Source organism: Alexandromys fortis, unplaced genomic scaffold (assembly GCF_014885135.2).
Source record: "Alexandromys fortis isolate MF-2015 unplaced genomic scaffold, M_Fortis_MF-2015_v1.1 scaffold_13, whole genome shotgun sequence".
NCBI lineage: Eukaryota > Metazoa > Chordata > Mammalia > Rodentia > Cricetidae > Alexandromys > Alexandromys fortis.
Genome location: NW_026067908.1, coordinates 15,642,534 through 15,653,995, shown reverse-complemented (window position 1 = coordinate 15,653,995; position 11,462 = coordinate 15,642,534). Strand labels below are relative to the sequence as shown.

Here is an 11,462-nt window from a genome sequence, read left to right as displayed (position 1 = left end):
CGCGCAGGCGCGCTCTCCTTCTCCCCCCCCCCCAGCCCCGCCCTCACCGCACCTGCCAGGTCACAAACCTCCGCCCACCCACTCCCGCTCCTCTCTGCCGCCCGGGCTCGCCCCTCCTTGATTGGCCAAGAGTCCGTTGGAGCGCGTCCAATCGGCAGCCCTCCTGCGCGACCTCTTCCCGCTCCTCCCGCCCCGCCGGCCTCGCGGGCGCCCAGCTTCTTTGTGACTGGTGCTCGCGGAGGTCACTCAGCGCGCGGTGAGCGATCGGCGGGCGGGGCCGGCTCAGGTGCCGTGGCGCGGGACGGCCGCGGTGGGCGAGGGGGCGGTCGCGCCGCGACGTCGGCGGCGTGAGGCTTCGCGCGCGTGAGCGGCGCGGGCGCCGGGCCTGGCGGCCGAGCTCCGGTGGCGGGCGCGCAGGTCGTTGACGCGGGCCCCGGCTGGGAGGCGCGTCCGTCGCTGGCGCTGGGAGCGCGGCGTCGAGGTCCTCGGACCATGGAGGACCCGCAGTCGCTGCCACAGCCGGAGCTGCCGCTGTGTGACAGCCTCATCATCTGGGTGAGTGTGATCCGTGCTCGCCGGCGAGGCCCCTGCGACTGCCACGTCCACCTGTTCCGCAGCCTGTCCGAGACCGGGCTCTCCACCCAGCCACAGCGCCCCATGGCGCACAGGTGGCTCGGAGACCGGGCCACCTCGGTTTCCAGCTTGCTGTCCCTTTGGGCCCACACAGCACGAACGGTGTAGACACGGCTGCAGAGAGATGCGGGAGCTCTTTTCTTCTTTTTTTTTTCCGTGCCTCCCCTTTCCTTCTTAATACCTTTTCTTTTTTAAAGTAAAAAAGATTTGGCTTTTGTTTGTTTGTTTGTTTGTTTGCGCTTGATGCATATGCAGGATTCATTGGTGCAGACTCGATGGACGACTAGCTCTGTCCTCGGATGTCCAGTGAGCAAAATGGTTTCTAACCTGTTGGAATTGCCTAGATATGACAGAACTGGCTTCCAGGTGTGATTCCTAGCCCTTTGTTGTGTTAGGATAATCCTTGACGTCCCACAAACTACTGTTGGTGACTCAAAGCTCACCCCAGTTGTGTAGACTTGGTGGAGGGCAGTCTGTCTGATTGGAATGTAAGTAGACTGGATCAGGAGGATTACATTCTCCAGGAGATTGGCTGGTTGTCTCCTAACGTGAGCAAATCCAAGGGAAAAATGGGAAAGAGCTCTGAGCGTATGAAATATAAAGTAACTTTTGCACTTTGGACTTCAATGACAAGTTTTATGTAGAACGCCAGTAGCTGGGATTTCAGGATTTAAAGCACTTAGATCTTGTCAATCTGTGTAGTCATTTAAATTAGTATTTAGGTTTAGATAATCTGTTTAAGATTGCGGGGGAAGAAGGCAGTGTTATTTTAATGATCTGCTTTGTTTAAAAACAAATGGCTAATCATAGGGTGTGTCCAGGTCTCCAATTTTGTGCTCTGGTCGTGACTGAAGTGGTTCTTTATGATGTCACTGACTTCCCTGTCCTGCGGTGAAGTACAAGATTTTCTTAAAACTCTACTGCGATATTTTAAAATGTTACGACCATATCCCTTCTTAAAGCGGTATTTATTAACTTCGTACTTTGTGCTAGTCTCTTTGGAACCAGAAGGCAAAATTCCCCAAGATCTGAAAAACTATGAGCCAAATAAGGAATCACAGACAGGGCGCTTGGTTGCCAGTCGCCAATTGGCTTGGGCAGTGCTCTCCCAGGCTGCTGTGTACTGCAGGAAATAGAATGATTGACAAATTGTCACTGTCTTGTGGTCACTCTATTATGGCCAGATGTACACTTCTTCTCAACACTGTAACAACAACCAGGTAGTGCTACTTCTTCTTAGGAAGCTCCATGCAGATACTACTTGACTCTACTTTGAACTGAATCTTGGCTTTTAGCCGAAAGATTACCTCTCCTTATCTTTGGATCTAACTTTACAACCTTCTAACTCTTCTAGATCTTGTTTTATCATTTATTTTCCTTGCTGCTTCTGCTGCCCATCCCCCAGTTGAATGAGGGGTCTCTGCAAGTGCTCTACCAACGTAGCCGAATCCTCAACCTCCTTTTTACTTAAGACGTAGTCTAAGATGCCCAGGTGAGCCTTGAACTCACTATGGCTGACAAGTCTTTCTGAAGTTATCTAGTAGTTGACTGCTGGGCAACAGAACTCTTGCCTGATCTGCTTTGGCTGTGACCCTAAAAGAAAGAATACTCACTAAGCTCTCAGTATATTGAATTAAAATAGAGTTGTCTTGGCTCTGCCCTTTAGGAATGGTATTCCACTATTACCTGGTATAGATTTCTTGTCCTGGATTTTTAGTTGCATCGTGGTTTAAAGAAGAAGAAATCATAGGGAATGAGCCCCCAAATCAGAGAAGAGTCATTAGATGTTACTAATACACATGAACTCTTTTGTCTGTAGCCTGAGGGGAAGTAAGTAGTAGAAAACACACATTTGTCAGATTGTCTTTAGCCAGGAAGGTGTTCCCAGATGTGCAAGTAATTTTGTGTTTGAGAAGAACTAACACGGTTGATAAGATTGAAGGAAAAGCAGGTTGCAGTGGGGCCAAGGCGTGCAGGTGAGCAGCTGGCTGGAAGGAGCGTGACATTTTACAGCAGGACTAGGCCCTACCTGAAGCAGAAGAATCGTCAAGAGAAGCTGGCTAGGTGTGGGTTGTCTCTTTTGGTAACTCTTTAAGTGTAGGTTTTATGATTTGAATGTTTCTTTTAAGTAGTTCTCAAAATGTACTGCTACTTAGAAAATACAAAGTCAAAGGGAAAAATAGAATAATTTACATAACAGGGAATGAATGTAAAGTTTGAAGAAATGTTTTCAGGTTTCATTCTGGTTTGTAGTGTTGTGAGGTTGTTTTTACCTTTTATTACTTTTTAATTCAAGTATCTTTCACGAGTATCTAAGAGAATTATTGGGCCAGATTATTTTAATAATTCCTTTTTTAAAATTTTGCTATAATTTTAAGAGGTAAAAGAAAGAGTAAAAACAAATATATGTGCAATCTTAGAAAATTACTGATCAAATTATATTTTGAAATTTTTTTATTTTTATTTTATGTGTATGAGTATTTCTGTGTCTATGTGCACACATGTGTGCATATGTGTGTACACTACATGCTTGCCTAGTGCCCAAGGGGGCAGAAATGAGCGTTGTATCCTCTCAGATGAGTTAAAAAGATGGTTGTGAGCTGACATTTGAGTGATGGGAATTGAACCCTATTCTTATAGAAGAGCGGCCAAGGCTCCTAACACTGAGCCATCTTGCCAGTCTCATTTAAAACAAATTTGTTGTTCTAGACTATAAAGCCTTTCAGTTTACCCAAGAGAAATTACGTTGTTACCCACTTTCATTTGCAGTTGGGAGAAGTTGATATTGATTTAAACATAGTGCAAGGAGGCAACTCCATGACCGAGATATACCTTATATGTATGTCCACATTGCTTTTTCAAATGTCTAAAGTTATGTTCAGTTATAGGGCAACTTGGGGGAGCTTCTTCTCCACGTGAGCTCCAGGATTGAACTCATGTCAAGGTTGGTAGCAAGTGATTTTTACTGCTGAGCCATCTCACTGACTCCTCTCAGGATTGTTCTGCCTGATATTCTGAAATTGATGTTTTAAAGCCTCTCACCATATCCAATTTGAAAAATATTGATGATATATCTTTAAGTTAATATGAAAAGTTAGCATGTAAATACAAAGTGTTGGCCAATGTTTTCCTTTTAAAGATACTGCGATTCTCTTCTCTGCATATCCACTCAGTTGCAAACTTCTTGTTGCACGTGTCATACAATCCATTCCTCCTGTATTCTGAATTCACCTTATATGTGTCTTGCTGCTGCCCATTTTATGAACTCATCTCCTTCTCACAAGCACATAGATATTCTGTATCTACTGCATCTCTGTCTAACCACTTCTTTGTGATTCCTTATTTCTCTAAAGCCAACACGTAGAACTGCTGTGGACTTTGTGACTTCATGTGTCTGGAGGTTTGAACATGTATTATCCCTGTTCAGGAAAACTTAACTTGTCCAGATTGTGTTTGTAACCACTGAGCACAGAACCTTGTGCAGATGCTGATGTAATTATGTTCCCTCCTTCACTCAATTTTCTCAGCCGTCTTCTGTGGTGGAAACTTTCCAGTTGTTTCCCATTACATAGGTGGTTGTTCTAAGGCTAAAATGTCATCCTGACTCCTGCCTGTCTCTTCACTCCTCTTGGTTGACATTCTTTGCCCATCCTCCTTAAATGATACTAGAATGCATGCTCCTTAAGAAATGGCAGTTTTCACTTGTATTTGTATGATAAAAACACTCATTTTCTAAAGCTTCCATCCTCAAGCCTTCTCATCCAGGATCTTTTTACAAGGTGTTTCTAAATACAAATTTTAAATGAATTATCTCTTTTTTCTCCTTTCAAAAATAATTCATGTATACTGTAATTATGAGCTAATCGTGTCTCAACATGACATGTGCCTTTCACTTTCTTATAATTCTTAGTGATAGCTGTTTTGAGGGAGAATGCAGCAATTTTTCCCTTGTAATCTCATCTCGTACCACAGTGCACCACATTGAGTAGAAGCTCAAGAAGGCATCTCCATGGGGTTTCAGAGCAGTCATAGCTGGCTTTAGTTTTCCCATTACATCTCTCCTTTGTTAAATCTCAAAATGCACAAACCTGTAGTGAGTTATGCTGGAATGGAATTCTGCGGGCTTTGATAGTTAATTGGTGATCCTGAGGCTAGTAAGTGAATAGTGAAGGGAATGAGTAATGTACAGGAAAGGAAATCATAATACCTTTAAGTATGGGTAGAGATTCGATTTCTATACATTTCTATGATCCGTTTTAACTGTTACATTGCTTTATAAAATTTTTCCTATTTTGTATTTGCTGCTTTGAAAAGGATGCCAGTATTCTTAAAGTACACATGAAGCATTAAAAATTACATTAACGTACATGTTTCTTTAGTGTGTTTGTGTAATTGTCTGTACGGCTGGAGTGTGGAGGTGAGAGAACAGCTTGCAGGAGCTGGTTCTCTCTACCACGTGAGTTCTGGAAGTGCATCTTGTCAGCCTCGTAAACATTTTCAAAATCAAGATTAAATGTTAGTAACAGCTGAAGCATTCTAGATTGGAACAGCTCAGCTGCCTGTCTGTGGCTAATTGTTGGACAGTCCTGGTTTCTTTCAGAGCTCATTTATTTGATATTAAGTAGTTTTAGATCTAACAGTTTTAGCTTTTATTTTCCTATCAAGTAACTTCAATGACATTTTAACTAGTACTTGTTCAGTTATCTTAATGTTCTCCTTATAGTAGATTCATCTGAGAGTTTGTATTATTCAGAAGTGCTGAATAATTTCATACATAGCACCATGTTCTATTAGGCTTGATTTTACGTACAAATGTGTTTGTTATAAAAATTTTACACAGCTATAGAAACACAGTCTTGCATCTGTATAGTTGCTATTTCTTTATTTTGTATTGTAGGGATAGCCCAACAGTATGGTGATTTGTTTTGTGTCATTTTAGCTGCAGACATTCAAGACTGCCTCACCCTGTCAGGATGTCAAACAGCTGACTAATGGAGTGACCATGGCACAAGTTCTTCATCAAATGTGAGTAGTGACCAAAGACCTCATAGGAATGGACGTCCAGCAGCAGCTAGAACACTTCTATAAAGGTGACTGAGAGTTCATCCTACCCAATAGACATAGTCAGATGTAGGGCACCAGGGCATTCTCACAACTAGGGAACAAGACCATTTTACCACCTCATGATTTCTTGCTTGTTTATTAAGATTCATTTTAACCAAATGATCGATAAAGATTAGTATATCGTTGTATGCCACATAATCACACAGAAACATTGCTTGGCCTATTAGCTGAGGCTTCTTATTAACTATCTCTTTCATCTTAAATTAACCCATTTCTACTAATCTGTGTATCACCACAAGGCTGTGGCCTACCGGTAAGATTCTGGGGCATCTGTCTCCTTCGGCAGCTACATGGCGTTTCCACGACTCTGCCTATTCTCTCTCTATATCTCTGTTGTTCGGATTTCCTGCCTGGCTTTATTTATTCTGCTCTACCTTAGGCGAAAGCAGCTTTATTCATCAGCCAATAAAGCAGCATATCTACAGAAGGACATTCATCCCATATCATATCGCTCAAGGGGAAAAGGCTAAATGATTGATATACTTGCATTCATTTTCTACAAATGTAGGTTGTTCTTTTGAGGGCTCTTTACATGGACATTCTTTCTTTGAGATTCTGGATTTGGAAAACGAACTATAATAAAAATCTAATACTGAAATAATAGTAATTATGAGTCCACCAATAATCATGTTAATTTTATGGACTTTGAAGTTACAAAGCATGGACAAGGCTTGACTAGTTAAGATTCTGGCCTTGGGTATGTTAATGTACACTAAACAGTATTTAAAAATTGTGAGTTCAGAATTGGCCATTGCACTATTGAGGATACAGTTTATACTGTTGACTGCAATCCTAATCCCTGGACTATGGTTGGGAAATATTAAGAAATAATAGATTTAAGAATTTTTAATTTAACTATTTAAAAAGAGACCAGACTCCTGTTTTGACTTTTATTGTTATCCAGTCAGAGATTATTATATTGACTTCTTCCCACCATCTACAAGATGAAACTGACTTGAAAAACTCTATAGTTGGAGCCACAAAAATATTTATGCCATTCCTAGAAAAACAGCTTACAATTATTTTAAAATCTTAATAATTTGGTATTATCTCATTTGAATATCCAGATTTTATAGTTAAAGCATGTTAACATTTTCTTCAATCATTGAAAAATACTCCTTATTTCCCAGTTTTCTTAAAATGTTGCAGGGAGGACACTCGTTTGCTCCCGGCCACTTAGCCCCAAAACCAGAGCCAACATGATTTGAGGATGCCATCATTCCTTGACGAAGGAATGTGTGTCTTGCTGCTTTCATTGTAATAATTTTTGGCTGATCGGAATAAAAGATATCTATTCATTCAATTATCAGTGCTATGTGAAGACAACAACCCCAGCTAAGACCCTAAACAATAGAGGAGAGGGGGGCCTGATTTTGACTTGCCCTGTAGTCAGACTGATGAGTATCTTAAATGTCACCATAGAACCTTCATCCAGCAAGTGATGGAAACAGAGACAGAGACCAGCAGTGGAATGCTGGGCTGAGCTCCCTAAGTCCAGTTGAAGAGTGGGAGGAGTGAGAATATGAGCAAAGAGGTCAAGACCATGATGGGGACACCCACTGAAACAGTTTACCTGAGCTAATGGGAGCTCACCAACTCCAGCCAAACAAGGAAGGAACTAGCATAGGTGCAAACAATAGTCCCTCTGAATGTGGGTGACAGTTGTAGGGTTGGGGCAGACTGCGGGTTCACTGTCAGTTGCACCAGGACTTATCCGTACTACTTGTATTGGCTTTTAGGGAACGTATTCTATCTGTTCCATTTTAAGGGCACTAGTCTTATGGACCCATTCTAAGTTAATAAGATCTCTTCCTACTTTGATTGATACTGTGAAGACTTTATTTCCAAATAAGGTCATATTTATAGGTACAAAGTTAAAACTGAAATACGTCTTTTTGGAAAATGTGGTTCTATATACTGCTACCAAGAATGAATCCATTTCCCCACTTTGTCAGTTGACCAGCCATGTAATATATGTGTTTTTATTGTCTTTCACTGGATGACTTTTGCAAAGAGGAATGTGGTATAGAATTAAAATATTCAGGCTTTAATCATTTTTCATTATGCAGTTAAATGATAAACCATGATAGCCAACATCTGAGTATTTACCAAGTATATCATTATAGGTCCCATTATGTGGGTTATTTGTGTGTGTGTGTGTGTGTGTGTGTGTGTGTGTCTGTGCTTGTGCAGTTATCTGTTGTGTGCTTATGGAACTCAGAGGTCGATGCTGAGTATTTTCCTTTATCATTCTCAACCTTATTTTTGAAACAGGTTAGTCTCTGAACTGGAACTCACCGTTTTGGCTATCCTGGTTGGCAGTGAGCCCCTCTTCATAGCCAGCGCTGGGGTTGTAGACATGTGCTGCTGCATGTAGCTTTCCCATGGGTGCTGCAGTTCTGACTTAAGCCCGTGCATTTATACACTGAGCTGTCTTCCCAGCCCTCATTCAACCTTTTTCTTTATAAGCTGTGTATTTACTATTTTTATGTCCAGTTTATCCATGAAAACCAAGGGTGTAGAGAGCTTCTTTCAGAAGTGAAACAATAAATTGTAAGGCTGGGATTTGTATTAGCTTAGTCTGACTCCAAGGCCAGTGTTTTTATTCAGCAGTAATAGTAGAAATCCAGTACCTCAAGTCTTTCTGATAGAATCTTATTCAACAATAGTCTTGGGGCATCAATAGAAGACAATACAGTTTTTATTAGTAAGTAGAAATATAATTACTCCCTTAAGTTAGCTGCTAAAAATTCTTGAGGATGCATCCTGGATGGAATTAAACGTATTGGAATGTTTTTGCTTAGTTTTCATTAGAAAATAATTGGATTGTATTTTTTTTTCATTGGCTCATTTCCTCCTTTTGGTGTTTCTTTAGTGTCAAGATCAAGTTCTGATAAGTGTATAAAAGAAAACAAAAACTATCAAATCATATATATGATGTGCCAGAGCATAAAAGTATAAAATGTCTGAGGTTGAACATCAAGTTTAACTAGTGGGAAGATTATTAGCTCAATGTTATTGGTTACCAAAGAGTGAATTTCCTTGTAAGAAGGCTAGAGCTAGGTAGGTTGTTATGGAGAAAGAAAAATTTAGTGGCTCCATTTAAATTACTGCTATCTCACTAAGGATAGATTTTAAGCTATGAATACTTCATACTGTGGCTCAGTTTTGTTTTTCATGTTACAAAAACATTTTAAAGTTTAGCTTTTATATTTTTGTTTTAGTGACGTAGCCTGGTTTGACGAATCTTGGTTAAGCCGAATTAAAGATGATGTTGGTGACAACTGGAGAATAAAGGTATGCAGACATGGATGGGTGGGTCTACATGGTGTAAGCAAAGCTCTTAACAACGGTTCTGACCTCATTTGATTTTTTAAAATTAATTCATTAGTGCATTTTTCAGTTTGAGTTAACATACATTGTACTGGTCTGTTTTTATCAACTTGACCCAAAGTAGAGTTAGTTACCTTGAAAGACAGAACCTCAATTGAAAAGGAAATGCCTCCATCAGATTGGCCTGTATGCCTGTCTGGTTGTCGTTTTCTTGATTGTTGATTGATGTGGGAGGACCCAGCCCACTGTGGGCAGTGTCACCCCTGGACAGGTGGTCGTGGGAAGTTTAAGAAGGCAGACTGAATGGATGTGAACCTGAAAGCTAGTTATTAAACAGCTGTTCTCCAAGGTTTCTGCCTCTCCTGCTGCTTGAGTTCTTGCCCTGATTTCTTTCAGTGATTGGTTGTGGTCGGGATTTGTAAACTCAATAAATCCTTTTATCCCTAGCTTGCTTTTGGCCATTTTGCAATAAGAAAGAAACTAGGACATCTGAGTTTACTCATAAATAAATACCATTTTATAGTTACAGAGCTTTTCTTCCATCCAAGAACACTGGTCTCTTTTCAGTTAACCCTCACCCAGTGACTGGTTTCTGATGGCTGTCTGTCTGCTTTGAGTCCCTTGAGTTCTCGTTTCTTGAATTCTGTATAAATACACCAAACTGTGAACTGTGTGTGTGTGTCTGTAGACTTCATTCACTCAGTATAATGATTTTGAGATTCATCTGTGTATACTACATTGATAATGCCATTTTTATTTAGCTATTCACCTGGTGGGATAGTTGAACTATTTCTATTTTAGGTTATAGCAGTGAATCTTTACTTAGACTTAATTTCACTGGGGGGTAAATTTCTTGGTGGAATTGCTGGTGTGTGTGTGTGTGTGTGTGTGTGTGTGTGTTTAACTTTATCTGCAAATGATTTTATATTTTTAAATCCCTTTTACTTCTCTTGGATTTCTTGGGACTTGGGGGCCTGTGTTTGTTTCATAAAGGATGTCTAATTTGTGTTATAAAGTTTTTAACAATACTGGTATTGTAATACTATGCTAATGAATAATTATATATATTTAAAAATTATTTATTCTGCATGTATGGGTATGGGTACCATGTGCATGCTTTGTGTATGCAGAGGTGATAAGAGAGCATCAGGCCCCTTGGAACTGGAGTTATAACCAGTTGTAATCAGTCATGTGGATGCTGGGAACTGAATCTGGGTCCTTAGTAACATCTATCTTATTTTTCAGTTTTACATTTTAAAATTATTTACTGCATTGATTTCCTCATTTACTTCTTTTGCTGTTTACACATGTTCTTTTTTATCCTGCTTCTTTATTTTTGAAGAGATTTAAATAATAAATGTTAGGCCCATGTTTGCCCTAATGTTAAACACTGCCTTACATTCAATGCATTATGAATATTTTATTATCATTGTGCATATGTTGTGTGTATGGAGTGTGCACATGCTCCATCATGTGTATGGAGGTCAGAGAACAAGTTTGTGACTTTGATCTCCCTTCCCACCTTTGTGTGGGTTCTTGGGGCAAATATCAGCCTTGGTTTTCTTATCTGTCTTATATCTTAGTGAGTGCTCCAAGGGCACCTGAAAGCAATATGCATCCTCATTTATTCTCCAGACATGTTTCGTTCCACATTTGTTGATAGTGCAGTGTGTATTTTGTGCTTAATTTCCCCATAACTTACATAGGGAGGCATCCTTAATTCTCCGTTGATGATAATTATTTTTCTTTTCAGATCTGATAATAATAAATTCAGGTCTTATCAGTTATGATAGTTTCATTTCATATGAGTATTTTTAATTTTCTTGCTAGGTTTCTTACACATTTTTCTGCCTTGTTAAGGAATTTGATAATGTTTTATTTTTATTGGGAAAGTGATTGTCTCTCACCTTTGTGTATGTCCCTCATTATTAACATGGAAAAAACATTTATTTCTTCTTTTTGTTCTATTTTAGGCTAGTAACTTAAAGAAGGTCCTCCATGGAATTACAAGTTATTATCACGAGGTACAAGAAATACCTGATTTTAAACAAAAATTCCAGTTGCTTGACTTCTTGTTTATAGCTTGTATTGGAATGAAATTCATAATTATAATAATTATATTGCCATTTTTAATGCACTCAGAATTTTTGTGAAAATGGTGATGTTTAAAGCTTAAATGCATTGGATTTCCAAAAGAGAAATAAATTTTCATTTTATTACCCTAAATTATTTTTACAAATATAGTTTATTGTCTATTAATTGGTGGCTTTGAACTGATTTTCTTTTTTTTTAATATAATTTTTTATTGAAAAAAAAGTTTCCGCCTCCTCCTCGCCTCCCATTTCCCTCCCCCTCCCCCCACTCCTCTCCCC

General features: G+C 39.7%; 1 protein-coding gene across 2 annotated transcripts in view; it reads left to right on the top strand.

The window, feature by feature from the left end:
- The first annotated feature begins 234 nt into the window (after positions 1-234).
- Positions 235-11,462, top strand: part of Hook1 (hook microtubule tethering protein 1) — a 44,577-nt gene continuing 33,349 nt past the window's right edge. The window contains exons 1-4 of one of the 2 annotated variants that reach the window (XM_050136239.1): positions 235-555; positions 5,573-5,658; positions 8,982-9,054; positions 11,064-11,114. In XM_050136239.1, the coding sequence (XP_049992196.1) occupies positions 493-555; positions 5,573-5,658; positions 8,982-9,054; positions 11,064-11,114 (273 nt within the window). In that variant the 5' untranslated portion in view covers positions 235-492. Of the gene's footprint in view, positions 556-3,517; positions 3,578-5,572; positions 5,659-8,981; positions 9,055-11,063; positions 11,115-11,462 lie in introns of those variants that run through there. The other variant, XM_050136241.1, reaches the window with a different exon arrangement.